A 15336-nucleotide genomic window follows, 5' to 3' on the forward strand; every position below is an offset into this window, starting at 1 on the left:
TCTCCCCCCTTTTACTATCACTACCTCATGTGCAATATTTATGTAACCACACGAAATTGAACCTTTTTATAGCTCTTAAATAGTTTTCGCCTTTTTCCCCCCGAATATTTTCTGTTTTTTTACCCATTATTTTAGTAATTCATGTAATGTAAATGAGCATAATATAATCAGGAGAGTGGCATTATGTTCCATCTACACCATTGCAGCACAGGCACTTATGTGTTTTTGTTAGAGTAACTGTATTCTTACACTGACTCAGGGAAACGCACAAGAATTCCAAAGTATCAGTTTTAACCTGTTTTTAACTTGTACAAATGGCATCTCTAATCTCTACTCTCTAGAGCCCTTCATGCCGAGGATTAATTCTATATCCAAGACATCCTTGACCAGTATGGTTCTTTGCAGAGTCCTTCACTCTGAAGATGCACGATCACCAGGTATAAGCCCATGATTCTGCCCAGAGAAAAACATTAACGCCTCATTTGACTGATTTACTTGGAGACATTGGTCTCAGCTAATTAAATGTCATTAGGAATAGAAGTTATTCTTCTATGGGGGTGGAGCTGGCTCTTAAATTTGAAAACTATGTTTACTGCGGTAGTCTAAATTGAAACGAGCACTATTCATTAGCTGGGAAACTAAACTGCGTGATGACCGGTGCAAATTATAATTACACCTAATTGTGGTTATCAGATATAATTCATCTTAAATAAATTTGCGCTCCTCTCTCAAGGGCGTGCAAGTGTGTGTGGGGTGGTGGTGGTGGTGGTGGTGTTGGAACGGAGTGAAGTGGGGATTAAAACTCAGACGTATGAAAAATATGACACCAAGGCATAAATGACAGCCTTTTCTTTTAGTTTTACATCAAAAGAACAAACAGTCCATGTTGAAAATTGAGGCTGTCAAAAACGGCAGTGGCGGCTTTGATCTGAGAGGTATGTCACTAAATCCCTTTCATTATTAATCTGTCAGGCGGCAAATCACAAATGACTCTGAAAGCGGCTTTGAAAGCACACACAAAAATGTGTGTGTGTGTGTGTGTGTGTGTGTGTGTGCGCGCACGCGCCTGTATGTGTGTGTGTTCGTGTGTGATTTTAATTAGGTGATATTACAATCATGGCTTGAGAAGGCAAGAAGGTGACTGATTTGTGCTGGCCTCTGACCCCGGGCGAATCATCCAAAACTAGCGCTAGCGAATCACTTGGCTAATTTACAGTGACCCAATTCTGTGCTTTTCGGTGGGGGGGGGGTTACGCTGTGATGTTACTGTTTTCAATTTCACATTTTGTCTTTGAATGTCTGAAAAAGCAACAGAAAGTACATTGTGTACTCTGTTAGTTGTAACACTTTTGCCTTCGCTGTTGCCACCACGACAAATAATTCGGGTTGCCACCCGTCCCGTTTTTCCCAGAATTGTTCTCTTTTTTCACGACCTGACCTGGGAAAAATAAAATCTCTCCCGGGACACAATTTGTCCCGTTTTTTAGGGAAAATGACAAAACCACATTTGATTTCCGTCTGTGGTCTAGATAGGGTTGCCAGCCCTTCCGTAAAATATGCGATTGTCCCAACTAAAAAAACCTGCCCCGTAATGAACTGATACGGGACGCACTTCACTCTGCCCCCCGTCGTCGACAGACTTGAGAGAACCCCCCCCGCCCCCCGTCGTCGTTGTCGTCTACAGACTTGAGAGCCCGCCCCCCTCCGAGATGTCCCGGATTTGAAACTCCAGGAGGTGGCATCCCTACTAATAATGACGCCACACATTTCGTCAGTTCCTTCGACTCTCTAATGACGCTTCTGGAAAACTCAACCGTCACACCGCTCTGTGTCACACAGACAACACAACAACACAATGATGTTTGGGAACTAAAGTGTTTTTATGTCACGGCCTCAGTTTTATCAACCTGTTGCTTGTTGTTTCCTGATACTTGAGGTCGCCTGCAGTGGTGGAGAAACCCTCTGACCTTTTTCCTGCACTTCCTCCTCCTCCTGCTCATTCTTCTCCTCCTGCTCCTCCTCCTGCACCTCCTTTTTTCTACTTCCTCCTCCTGCTCCTCCTACTCTGCCTCCTCTTTCTGATGCTCCTCCTCGTTCATCTCCTCCTGCTTCTATTCCTGTACCTCCTTTTTTCTACTGCCTCCTCCTCCTGCTGGCCCTCCTCCTCCTGCCACTCCTCCTCCTCCTCGTTCTTCTCCTCAAGCTCCTCCTCCTGTGCCTCCTGTTATTCTTCGTCCTCCTCCTCCTCCTATGCCTCCTCCCTCTCCTGCTCCTCCTCTCATACGACGGACACCTCGATGACATCATCTGTGATTGGATGAGAAGAGGACACCCTCAGTGAGACTGTCTGTGCCGGTGTCGGTGTCAGTAGCTGCGTTTCCATTACAGTTTTTCGAAAAATAAAAGCGACAATTCTAAAAAAGCGTTTCCATTGAATGGTGTGAAGCGTATTAGCCGTAATTCTCGTAAAATATCGCAGGACAAGATTTTACGAGAATTACATTTGCTTTTGTTTGTTTACGTTTGTTTGCTGTCACGAATGGTTGTTATATTTTTCTCTTTGATCACGTAAAAAATATTTTGTCTCCTCCTCCGTCCAAAACGTAACGCAACATTTTCACTGGAAGTGAACTGGTCACGTGACCCCGTACGTCACGCCCGGTGACGTGTAAATGCGAAAAAAGTGTTTCCATGACACTTTTGCGATGTACTTCTATATCGATACGTCTGGAAAACCACCTCACGAGAGCGTCAAAACCTTTTAGTGATATTTGAGAGGTTTTTCGAAGGTTAGGTGTCTCCATTATCAGTTTTTTATTGCGATATTTAAGTTTTGTGCAACTCTAGGGGTAATGGAAACACAGCTAGTGTCAGTGTCGCCGCCTCCTCACCATCCAGGGAGTTGAACCAGTTCAGCTGCCTGCTTTCGGAGGGCGCCACCCGGTTCCTCCCGGGCCGGAGCCAGGTGGGTCGGAGCATGGACAGGAGGCCCGCCTCCGGTTGCTCCCCATCCTGCCTCCAGGGGCGGTGCAGAGTGGCTGGCTCGGCCCCCTTGGGGGGCCTGCTTGGCTCCGCCTCGTGCTCCCTGAGGGTCCTCCTCAGCTTGGCTCGCTCCTCCCGCTGCCAGCGCTCCATCTCCCTCCTCTCCTGCTGCCGCCGCACCTCCCGCTCCTGGTCCCGCCCCCTGATCCGGCTCAGCTCCCGCCGGTAGTCCTGCCTCACCTTCTGCTTGTGCTTTCTCCACTCCCTCCCCTTCTCCTTCTCCTCCTCCTCCTCCTCCTCCTCGTCCTCCTCCGTCGCTCCGCCCAGAGCTGGCCCCCACCTGCCCTGTTGTTTCTCTTTGCTGCTGCTCAGCTTCACCTGGGTCCAGATCTTTTTGATCTTCAGCATGGCCTGCTGGGCCTAAACACTCCTTCTGTCAGGACACAGAGAGAGAGAAAAACAAAGCATCATAAGCATTTTAAAAGACTTTATTTGAAACTTGACGGCAGTTGTACATAGAGCTGCAAGAGAGACGAGGAGGAGTATGAGGAGGAGAATATCAGTTCCACAGAGATGGAAGAAACATTCGCCCTGATGAAACCGACTAGATCAGACTGAGATTTGCGATTTTAAAAAAAATGGCTGCGGCTGCCACCACAAAAATGAAATAATAAAAAAAGACAAGTTGAGACTTTTCTCACCCTCTCCAAAGCTCCGCTCACTGTGGAACCATGGTGGGGTCCCTGGCAGCTCCAGATCAACTTAACACACACACACACACGCACACACACTCAGTTATCATCGCGATTGTTATTTCAATATCTATACGTATATATTCCATACATCAAATTGTGTCAAAGGCGACAAAAATCTAAAGGGATAAGCCACAAAATCGAATGCTTTGATTTGTTCTTGGTGTCGGGTCCAGACACTCACCACTCACTCCCACTCTGCCCGGTGTTGAAGCCCACTCGTCGTCCTTTAAACTCCACCTCTTTGATCACTGCGGGAGCCAATCAAAGGCAGCGATCCATGCGGCTCATTCATTCATGAATGGCTGGATTAAAGATGAATGCGACGAATCAATCGACTCTTCAAAGATTGGAACAAAGAGTGTGTGATGATGAGACCGACTGATAAAATTCTGGGAAAAAACCCAAAGTTTCCGTTTTCAGACTGTCTCCTTCATGATTTGTTTCAAATAAAAAGTTCTACTCAAGAACAACTGGGTTCATTACACATAATCGCACAGTCAATGGAATCAATAACAGGTCAGAGGGCCAAACACTGTTGACAGGCCGCAAGCAGCTTCTTGTTTCGGCCACAGCTGGACCTCAGCTGTAGCTCTGGGAGGGAGAATTCCCACATCAAAGTCATCGAAAACACTCTGAGTGAATGAAAGGTTGAGTTGGCCAAAAAAAAAAAAAAAATCTATACTTTCTAGACACTAGTAATCAGCTTCTCACGTGGTCGACCTGAGACCAGATTAATGTGAGATGAACCCGGTGGAGGTTTAAGGGGATTACAGGCTTATCTGCTGCTGGATGGAGCTGCAGTTTGATTCCAGATCACCTGGTGCTCCGTCCACAGGTCCCAGATGTGAAGCTTGACCTCAGGGAGTGGAGCGACGCAGGACGTTCCCTGCGTTCCATCATTATCAGCTGCTGCTGCTGCTGCTGCTGCTGCACCAGAGTCGCTCAGGAGTCAAAGATGCAGGCGTCCGTCCGGCGCAGAGCGCCGCCGACACCGTTTGTGTGCAGGTTGGTCACGCTTATGGATTATCAAGCTCAGATCTTCCTGGTTTTCCTTGCAGCAGGACCATCATCATCCGGATCAGTCAAAACTCTTCAGTCAGCAGCTCCTCAAATCAGGCCGATGAGGAACTTGGTGCAAAAGCTTCAAGGCCCGGTGTGTGAGACTTCTAACAGCAGCACCTCAGTGGCAAGAAGGCAGACTTGCATTCCAAATGGGCACCTCCATGTTCATTTACCACCCGCTGTGTTCTTACTGCTGGGCAATGAGGGAACTGCAAGGCTGTGAGACTAGGAAGACGTCCTGTGATTTTATTTTATTATTTTTTTTGCAGCTTCCTCCCTGAATTTAATCAATTTAAGTTTTCTAAACTCAGTTTTTCTTGTGCCAGTGCTATGTGTGTGTGTGTGTGTGTGTGTGTGTGCACGTGTATCTGCGCGCACGTCCCTGTCCCCTTTCACTGATGATGAGCAAGAACCTGCGGGTGAGTGTGAAGGGTCATCCAGCCGTGAGATGGATGAACGTGATGATGAGGATGATGATGATGATGAGATTAAGAGCTGATGGAGACCCACTCGGACAGAGCTGTGGGGGATTTGGAACAGAGACCGTCTGTCAGCGGCTGAGGTTTAATCATCAGTCATGGGGCGAGTGGAGCTGGGAGGGGGCGGAGTTACACACCCAGCGGCATCAGACAGCGACGTCTGGACGTGGACTCTTTAGATGTGCTCCAACAGGAAGTTGGAGATCTGAGTGGGACGTGTATTGAGAAAATACCTTCCTCCGCTAGCATCCCTGTTAGCACGTCACCTAAATGGATAGACAAGGGTTTGCAGGAGGGGGCAGGTGCCCCCCTGCAGGTGTGAGCAAGAACTGTGCAGTATCTTGGTCGTTCAGGGATTTCTTCAAGAAACAGGAAAATAAACATTTCTGCTGAAGTTCAGGAAAAGTTACTCTGAAAAAAGTTGTTTTTGTTTTTGTTTTGTTTTTTCGTGTGAATGCAATAATCCTGTGTGGGGAAACATACAAAGAAAACTGAAGTTGGACAAGTGTGGATTGAAACTGTGTGTGTGTGTGTGTGTGTGTGTGTGTGTGAGTGTGAGTGTGTGTGTGTGTGTGTGTGTGTGTGTGTGTGTTGGCTGACTCAGAGTTTTCACTCGTGTTTTCATGGTTTCAGCCACGTTTGTCTCCGTCTGAGCCACTGAACCGTCACAGACGTCTTCACGCGCCGCCGGGCTGACGGCCGCTCACTCCTCCGATGCGAGATGATCCTCTGGCAGCACGATTGGCCGCCGCTCCGGTGACTCTGGCGGCGCTCACAACCTCTGCTCTCTTTTTTTTGTTTATTCTGTGTGCCCGTGCAGCCGAGCGGAGGAGGCCGAGGAGGAGGTGGACGAGGAGGAGGGGGAGCCCGGCTTCCACTTGGACCTCTGGCTCTGCTTCACCCTCCAGAACTGGCTCCTAGATGTGGGCCGGCCCGTCGCCACGGTAACGGTGAAAAAACGCTAGTAGTACTTTCCTTCAGTTCGGTCGAGTCGCAATGAAAGACGAAGCATCTTTTTTGGCTCATTTCAAAAACTCGACGGCATTGGCAGTTAAAACCTGCCAATAAGCTGCGATTCGCCTTTTCCGTTAACAATCATCCGTAATAAATACTTTTCTGACATACTAAAGTAGTTTGTCAGTACAGGGACAAATGGTCTCAGCTCTGTTCGAGCGCTGTCTGAGTGTATTACGTGTTTTTTCCGGTGGCCACTCAAGGTAGTGCAGCAAAAAAAAAATCCCATGCAGGCCCAAATGCATTTTCCCCCATTGACTGGAATTTAAAAATGAACGCCTGTAGATGGTTGGCAGGGCGACCTTTGACCTGAAACACAGTTCAGAAAGAATCTTTCTATTTTATAAATAAAAAAAGAGACATTTAAAAAAGGTTTATTCCCAGCGCCAAGTCAGGTCACATGCTGCCGTGTCTCGGCTTGTTCTGATTGGCTGATGCGTCCTGGTGCATCACGTGAGTCACACAGGCACTTTACTTGCGTTACGAGCTACATGACCGGTGCTTCTGGTCCTCTTCGGTCTTCTGTCACTGATTTTGGGGTGTGAGTGGCGACCCCTGGTGGAGCAGTCGCTCCAACCTTCCTTCTGAGCCAATCAGTGTGTGTTCACAAGTGTGTGTTTTTCAGTTCCTGCTGACGTTTAAAGGAACCTCCAAAGATCCGACAGACCTGGAAGCTTCTCTGAAGACCCTGTGACTGTCATGTGTTGGCTCTTGTAGCTGCTCCTGCCTCCTGATTGGTTCCCGCTGAACCGCCCCGGCGTCCAGGAATACCTCAACGTACTGTACAACTTCACAGCGCCGCTGCTGCTGCTCAGGGTAACCAACGCAACCCAACTCTGGAAAAACTCTGGGAGGTGGGTGGTCTCCACCTCTCCACGCCGTCACCCTCAACTTCCACCCTCCTCTTCCAGATGCTCGGACGGAACCCCAGGACGCCGTCGCCGCCACCCACTGCCCTCCACCTGGGCCTCATCGCCGTGGTCATGGGCAGCAGTCTCCACCTGGTGGCCGATTCGTTCACACGTCGCCTACTGCTGCTCGACTACCGGCTTCACCTGTCGGTCAGGGAGAACCCACTGATGAAGCAGTTCAAAGACTCGCCACTGGTGGGCACTGCAGCCACGACACCACTGATGACATCTCGTGAACTATCATTGCGTGTTTCATGGTCTTGGGAGACCAATCAGGGAAGAGGTCATGTGACTTTATCTGACTGTGAATTACTGGCTGGAACTGAGAAAAATGGGATGATTTTTCTTGTTGCTGTTTTGCAGGTGGACGCTGTGGAGCTCCTGCGTTATTATGACGACACCGTCAGTCATGTGATGTGGTAAAAAAAAAACATGATAAACAGTCAGATGCCTAAAAATCTCTGGGGCCTTCTGACGAGCACCGCTGCCCGCCACCTTGTCCCTCCCCCACTCCACCTCCAGGTCCGTCCCCCTCTTCCTCGTCCTCTTCCTCTTCTTCAGCGGCTGCTTCCATCGCAGGAAACAGCGGGACGGGATGCCGCTGAGTGCCTGGATGCTGCTCTGCCCCAACGCTGCCTACTACTGGTCAGAGCTGGTCACAGCAAGTCACGTGTCTGCCGGAAAAATTAATTAGATTAGTTTTTTTGTTTTGTTTTGTTTTTACATTAACATCATATGAAAAAAAGTTTATGCGATTCCCCTGTAATTCTGTTGTGCAAAGTAACAATTGACATTCCAGGTGTTTTGGGGGTTCTGGAGTTGGATGGACTCCAGTCCACTAGGTGGCGCTGATGTAAAAATATAAATTGTTGATAATGAATTAGTTTGTCAGGTAAGATTCACAACTAAGCCGCCAAAGAAAAAAACAAGTGTGCTATGGAATTCGAGCTGCAACAGCTGTGTGTGTGTGTGTGTGTGTGTGTGTGTGTGTGTGTGTGTGTGTGTCAGTAATTATTGATCAGTGTGTTCTCATGTGTTGCAGCAGGATCAGTTTTTTTCGCCACTTTAGGTCTGAGGCCAGAAGTCAGTGAGCGTGTCTACTGCTCATTATGGGATGGATGGCACACTGAGTGAATCCAATTTGAAGAAATGAACGTAGATTTTTTTTTAATTTAGGCCTCCAAATATCTTTTTAACTCATGTTAACCTTTGACCCCCATTCATTTTTTATTTATTTTTTTAATAAAAAAGGAAAAATAAATCCATTCCCCTGTCTGTGCTGACAGGTACCTGATCTCCGAGGGACAGACCTTCATCCTCTTCATCTTCACCTTCTTCGCCATGACTGCCACCATGATGCACCAGAGGAGGCGGGGCTTAGCTATGGACACCAACGGCCTTTTCATGCTCTACAGGTACTTTTCCTTTATTCCCCCAACAGACCTTTTTTTTTCATTACTAACAGAATTAGCACCATTGCTAATGCTAAACTAGGTCAATCAAGCCCCTTGCTCCAATGTTGCGGTGGGGGTCGTCAACAGGGGAGACAGAAAACATGACATGTAGATTACAAAATGTATGTGCCAGCTTCTCTGCAGCTCTGCTCCTGGTGGCCGTCTGGGTCTTCTGGCTGTGGGACGAGGCGGCACTGAGGAGGAAACACCCAGGTCTCATCTACGTCCCGCAGCCCGGCGCCGTCTACACCCTCTGGCTGCAGCGGGAGGCCCAGTCATGATGCCACGCCCCCTTCTGGCCCTACGTGGTTTATTTCCCTCTCTGTATCTTCTGTTAGCCACCCACTGACTTTTTCCCATTGTTTGTTAAAGGAGCTGAATGCAAAATTGAGGGAAAGAACTGATAATTCTTGCTAGCGGTACCACAACACCTTTTGAGAAGGAGGCTGCGTCGCAGCGCCCTCTGCAGTTGTTGCTCTGCTACTCCATGTTAACTGGTGAGCCCTGTAAAACGTCCTCTTCTTCATGGTAGCAACAGCTGTTAAAATTGTATCCTAAAAAAGTCTGAGGAGGTTTATTTTTGAAGTCAACAAAACAGTCCAGACGAAAGATACCAATTTTCTACGATATTCCTATAATTTTCTACCTGACCAGACACTGATGGTCCTGTTGTGTTTGTTGTATTCTGTATATTTGAAAGCGGAGGCAGCTAACGACCTGCAGGGGGCTGCTCTGTTTTGGCGGACGCCTATACGACACCTAGTGGTGACAAATGATATCACACAAAGCCCCTTGAAACATAGAAATCTTCAACAACCAAAATTGTAGCATCCATTTGTCAAGCCCCGCCCACCCTCCGTGTTGGCTTCTGTCCTGATTGGTTACCTTAGTTCTGCGTCATTTTCTGTCGGTTAATAATAATAAAAACAACTATCAACAACTATCAACACAGGGTGTGTTTAGTGTGTTTGATGTACATGGATGCCAAAAACAGAAAGGGCAATGCGACAAATGAAAGCCGACACTCTGAGGTGTGAAATTGAACGGCCCATGAGTAAAGGACACGGCCGCACTTAAGCCCCGCCCACCGCTCCACTCCACTCCATCTGCTCCCACTGCTCTGCTCCTCTTACACCGGCTGGATCAGCTTCCTCCATGGTGAGCTCCTCTTCCCACCTCCAGATTTACATACCCCATGAATTCTTTTTTGCTCCTCTTGACTCACGTCTTGTTCTGCTTCTTCCTGTTATCGCAGGCCAACTTCCTTACGCAGGAGCAGATTAACGGTAAGACTCTTAACTCAACCGGCCTGCTTAACGTCTCAGATATGTGCAGCGTTAATGAGGCGCACGGACACAGAGCGGCACTTGTTCACAGTGAGAGGGAACAATCATTGCCGGCTGGTCAACTCCGCCACAAAGGGTTCGGTGTCACGCAGGGACTCTGCAGACGAGACTGATTTAAAGGCCCAGCGAGTCACTAATAAAGGGATCTATTGGCATGGAACTGGATGTTAACAAAACGTATCTGTGAGTTCATAAATAATAAGGAATTATCAATTTCAGACAGAGAGCTCCACCGTAGATCATTAACACTGTTTGCAGTTCTCATTTCTAACCACTAGATGGTGCTGGATCCTTCAAACTGGAGCCTTTAATCCTCGTTTATATGTCATATTTAGCTCCGCTGAAATGACAATCTGCTGATTGATACCACAATTGTTTGTTGGTGTTACTTTATAATTGTGTCTCAATAATCCAGTACCACCAACCATGTTAGCGTCATCTGGCCAGCAGTCTAGTTTTCAATCTGTTGTAAAGAATCCAAAATCAAATATCTGTGTGTGTGTGTGTGTGTGTGTGTGTGTGTGTGTGTCTAACCAGAGTTTAAGGAGTGTTTCAGTCTCTACGACCGCCAGCGTAATGGAAAGATTGACCCGCAGGACCTGATGACGGTGATGCGATGCCTCGGCGCAAGCCCCACCCCCTTCGAGGTGCAGCGACACTTGCTGAGCCACAGCACAGGTAGCGGGCCGGGCCGGTCTCAGCATCAACGCACAAATGCCACGCCAAGGGTGATTAACATAGCCAAGCAGGTCAAAGCTTGGCTTTTACAAAAAACTGTTAAAGGTGTAATAAAAAAATAATACTTAAAGTAACCCTCCGAACATTGTTTGACAGCGTACAAAACTAATTTGTTTTTAGCCAGTGAGCCAGAAAGAAGTGCACTAAAATTATTTACACAGTTTGACACATTTGTCTTATAAATTATTCTCAATCTGAAAAACAAACCTGCTAGAGCGCCACCTGCAGGGGACTATTTTATGTGGAAATTAGATAATGAAAAAATCCCTTATTGCCTTGTTCGATTCCCGGAGTGACTTTGTGTTAAAACCCCGCAGGTTCAGCGGGAGGGCTGGACTTCTCCACCTTCCTGAGCATCATGCATCAACAGCTCCAGCAGGAGGCCCCTGAGCAGGAGATCCTGCAGGCCCTAAGGATGACAGACAGGGAGCATAGCGGTTTCATCCTGGTGTCGGAGTTGCGTACCAAGCTGACGGCGCTGGGAGAGAAGCTGACAGACCAGGAAGGTGGGAGACGTCGTCATCCTTCCACTGGCTTCTCGCCTGTTTTGTATTTGTCGAGAAATTTGAGAACATCCTGCTGGATGTTGTTAGGAGCAACCCATTGGCAAAGTGCTGCATTGGCAACATGCTGCAGCCATCTACGCACCCACCAGGTGGCAGTGGAGATGTTCTGCGTCCAGATTTGAGTACACACGAAAAACTAAAAACTTTTCAAAGTCATGTCCCATTATGTCGTGTGTTAGCCTCGTCTGTGCTGAGTTTTGGCAAATTTGCGTGAGTACGAGGTCAATGACTAGATGCAAGTGATATAATGGTTGACAGGGGGCCATCTATTTCCATTGTTAGCTAATGTTTGACAATTGATTGGCTCAAACCAGCCAATAACAAAGCAAAGTGTTTCTTGTCTTATCAAGATTCATTAGCATTAGCATTAGCATGAACTGTGTCACAGAGCAGCGCTAGACGATATAAATGAAAGAAGAGAACACCTGGCGAGAGCAGAAGCACCTGAATGTTTTGTCACTTCCTGTCTCTGACGCCGATTCATCTTCCTGTTCGCAGTGGATGAGCTGCTGAAAGAGGCGGGAGTTGGCGCCGATGGCCGTGTCCATTGCGAGCGCTTCGCCAAAGCAGTGGCACGACCCTCTGCAAAGCGTTGAGGCGTCATCGCCATGGCACCTTGTGATGTCACGTCCTGTCTCCAGCTCTGGAAGATTTACATTCTGCGCTTCGATGCAACTGAGTAAATAAATGCAGACCTTTGATTTTTTTTTTTTTTTTTCTGTTTTTAACCATTTTTTGTCATTATTTGCACCGAGTTGAGATGTTGCCTTCTCAAATAAATTAATAAATGTAATAAACCTTTTTTCTTCTGCAACACCACCTTATGTACTGACACTGACCCATCGCGTTTATTTTATAACCCCCCACTCACTTTAGTCAACCATGGTTCCCGATACTGCTGCCCTTCGCCAGTAGATGGCAGCACGGTAACACATTAATATTTTTTCTTTCGCTGCCTTCCTCCCATGCAAGGAGCATCTGATGTAAAAACAACAAACAAACAAAAAACTAAACACTAAAGGTGGTTGACATCCCATAAATTTATATTTCATGGGTTGATTTAAAAGGTCATTATTTGATATTGATTTAAAAAAAAATCTGACAGACGCAGTTCTTCCTCCACGACCTGTTTCTTCTCAATTAAGACAAAGTTCCACAAAATCTGGTTTCATTTCACCGCAACGTTACATTTGCAGCTAAAGCAGGAATTAAACTACATTCAAATACATTCACAATGTGGGGGATGAGGGGCTTTAGTCAATATCTCACTGGCTTCTGCTTGAAGTCGGTGGAAGGGTTCAGAGATGACGGATTCCCCCGATGTTTCGAAGTGATGGAAAAATATCATACATAGATGTATAAATACCATGGGGCTTTCAGTAGAAATGAACTTTTTTATCCCCCTGAATCATCAAAAGTCACAATAAAAGACATTTGGTTGTAAATTAACGAAACAAAAAAAACGTTTTCACATCGTGCGGGTTGTTGTGTTGAGCGTGTGTTGTTGCATGCAGCTGGGTGATCTTTTTATTTATTTATTTATTTTTTTGTTTTATCTTTTTCACCGATAACAACATATACTAAACTAAGCTATGGTTGATTGGTTGATTATAGTTTTCAACAACACATGCGGGACCAGTTCACTAATTCATCCAGAGGTTAATCTAAATGAGTTGAATGGAGGCAAACATAACATCGACTGAAAACACACACACACACACACACACACACACACACACACACACACACACACACACACACACAGTGCTCTTTTTTTTAATTGACGTCACTTCGTCGTCACAGCACGTCCACACTGTCGCACGTTCACGTTTACACGTCAGCCACGAGCAGAACGACAGCCAAAGAGCGCCACCTACAGGAGACGACGTCGTAACTGGCGGCGAGATCAGCGGCTTGGCTGAACTTTTTACGCACGGCTCCCTCCCGCCGTGCGCTTTTTACGCACGAGTTCCACGGGCCGTTTACGCAGAGCAAAACTGTCAGGTGGGTTGTGGTTTGCGGATTTGGCGCGGCTGCTGCGACTCGACCTCAACCCAGCTGTGAGTTCTGCTCCGTCAGCACGGACAACCTGCAGTTCTCCGTCTCCACGTTGTTGAGCCGCGCCGCCGCTTGCGAGTCCCCCAGCTCGGCCCTCACCGTGCCGGAGAAGGGACGCAGCGGGCAGGCGGTCGAGCCGACGGGCGAGGAGATCCTCCAGAACACCTCCTTCATCTTCCTGCGGAACTCGCGGCGCATGAGGCAGTAGAGCACCGGGTTGAGGCAGCTGTTGGTGTGCGCCAGGCACACGGTCAGCGGGTGCACGTAAGTGTGCACCATGTAGTAGGTCTTGTCCCAGTTGACGGCGTTGAACTTGACCAGCACGCCCCACAGCGTGATGGCGTGGTTTGGCATCCAGCAGATGAAGAAGGAGAGCACCACGACGGTGACGGAGCGCGTGACGCGCGAGCGGCGCTTCACCTGGTTGTTGTTGCTCATGCTGCGCAGGCGGACGAAGCGCAGCAGCAACAGGTAGCACACGGTGACGATGAGCATGGGCAGCACGAAGCCCAGCAGCATCTTCTGCAGCTGGTAGAGCGCCAGCCACGACTGGCCGCCGTCCGGGAAGCCCAGCAGGCAGAGCCGCTCGCCGGCCACGCTGCGCACCGTGGAGAAGACGGCGGTGGGCAGCGAGGCGGCCGTGGCCGAGAGCCACAGACCCGCGACCACCCAGCGCACCGGGCACACGCGCCGCCGCGTGCGGTCCTTGAGTGCCGAGGCCACCGACCAGTAGCGCGTGACGCTCATGGCCGTGAGGAAGAAGACGCTGGCGTACATGTTCATGACGGTGGCCGTCAGCACCACCTTGCACATGGCGCCGCCGAAGGGCCAGCTGAAGTCCAGCGCCGTGTCCACGGCCCAGAAGGGCAGCGTGAGCACAAACTGCAGGTCGGTGACGGCCAGGTTGAGCACGAACAAGTTGACGGTGGAGCGCCTCCTGCCGGACCCGCCACCGCTGAAGCCGACGCCCCCGCCTCCGTGCGCCCTCATCAGGAAGAGCACCAGCAGGTTGCCCACCAGCCCCACGGCGCACACCAGCGAGTAGACGGTCGAGATGAGGATCCGCAGCGCCGGGGAGCCGTCAGCCGGCATGTCGATGTCGTCCAGGCTGCTGAAACGGACCGAGCCGCCGGGGGCGCTCCGGTTCCAGGGCGCCGTGCCGTTGGGGCTCCACTGCTCCGTCATCCTGCCGCCAACCCCGTCACCTTTCGCGCTCCGGCAGAAGAGCAGCAGGAGTAGGAGAACAAGAACAGGGACAAGAAGAAGAAGAAGAGGAGACGGAAGAAAAAGAAGCTTCTGGCGCGTCCCGGTGCGCAACAGTCATGTTGTCCACGCGGCGCCGCGAGAGAACGAAAGAGAGGGAGAGAGAAAGAGTGTGCGTCTCTCTCTGTGTGTATGTGTTTCTGCTCCCGCTGCCGCCGCTTCAATGCGGTGACGCGCGCGCGCAGCTCGCTTTTGGCCGTGCTGGTGCCCGAGGCGACGCGCGCCCGTGCGTGCGTGCGGCCAGGTGTTCAGGCTGCCAAAGAGTTTGGAGGTGAGTGACCTGGGAGTTCCACTGCAGGTGAATTTAAAGGGGCAGGGCGTGGTGGCGTGAGCTCAACAGCCCAGTTAGCCCTCTGTTTGCAGGCTGTTTACAGCCTGTTTACCAGGCTGGAGCGTCAGGGACAAAAACTGAGGCGATTGTCGGTGGTGTGGTGGTAGTAGTAGTATGGTGGTGGTAGTAGTAGTAATAATAATAATGATAATAGTAATGAGAAGAAGAAGAAGAAGCAGAGTTGATTTGAATGCAGGCCCGTCTTCTCAGAAAGTCTGCATGTTTTGGACACGTTTGGCCAGCCCTCCCAGCACACAGCTGTGTGGAGGCTGATAAGCGTTGCCACAAGCGAGCATGATGGGAACGATGCAGCGGCAGCCCACCTGGCAGGCCTCAGTGAGCTGCTTCTGCTGCCACTACTCAAGCCTCCTAAGGGG

At 49.2% G+C, this 15336-nt stretch overlaps 3 protein-coding genes across 3 annotated transcripts; 2 read left to right on the top strand and 1 right to left on the bottom strand.

The window, feature by feature from the left end:
* The first annotated feature begins 3906 nt into the window (after positions 1-3906).
* On the top strand, positions 3907-7626 carry cln6b (CLN6 transmembrane ER protein b). Its single transcript, XM_076028576.1, has 5 exons — positions 3907-4742; positions 6099-6222; positions 7010-7108; positions 7204-7407; positions 7567-7626. The coding sequence occupies exons 1-5, from the start codon at positions 4693-4695 to the stop codon at positions 7624-7626; spliced, it is 537 nt and encodes a 178-aa protein (XP_075884691.1). The 5' UTR covers positions 3907-4692.
* A 2056-nt stretch (positions 7627-9682) lies between these two features.
* Positions 9683-12119, top strand: calml4b (calmodulin-like 4b). The gene is made up of 5 exons (XM_076028552.1): positions 9683-9815; positions 9913-9943; positions 10541-10681; positions 11059-11247; positions 11806-12119. Exons 1-5 carry the CDS (start codon positions 9813-9815, stop codon positions 11901-11903), a joined length of 462 nt encoding a protein of 153 aa, XP_075884667.1. The 5' UTR covers positions 9683-9812; the 3' UTR covers positions 11904-12119.
* A 722-nt stretch (positions 12120-12841) lies between these two features.
* rxfp3.3b (relaxin family peptide receptor 3.3b) lies at positions 12842-15097 on the bottom strand. The gene has a single exon (XM_076028749.1). It carries the CDS (start codon positions 14548-14550, stop codon positions 13357-13359), a length of 1194 nt encoding a protein of 397 aa, XP_075884864.1. The 5' UTR covers positions 14551-15097; the 3' UTR covers positions 12842-13356.
* Positions 15098-15336: the final 239 nt, after the last annotated feature.

This window comes from Nelusetta ayraudi, unplaced genomic scaffold (assembly GCF_046127955.1).
Source record: "Nelusetta ayraudi isolate G7.1 ecotype Tasmania unplaced genomic scaffold, CSIRO-AGI_Nayr_v1 ptg000026l, whole genome shotgun sequence".
Lineage (NCBI taxonomy): Eukaryota > Metazoa > Chordata > Actinopteri > Tetraodontiformes > Monacanthidae > Nelusetta > Nelusetta ayraudi.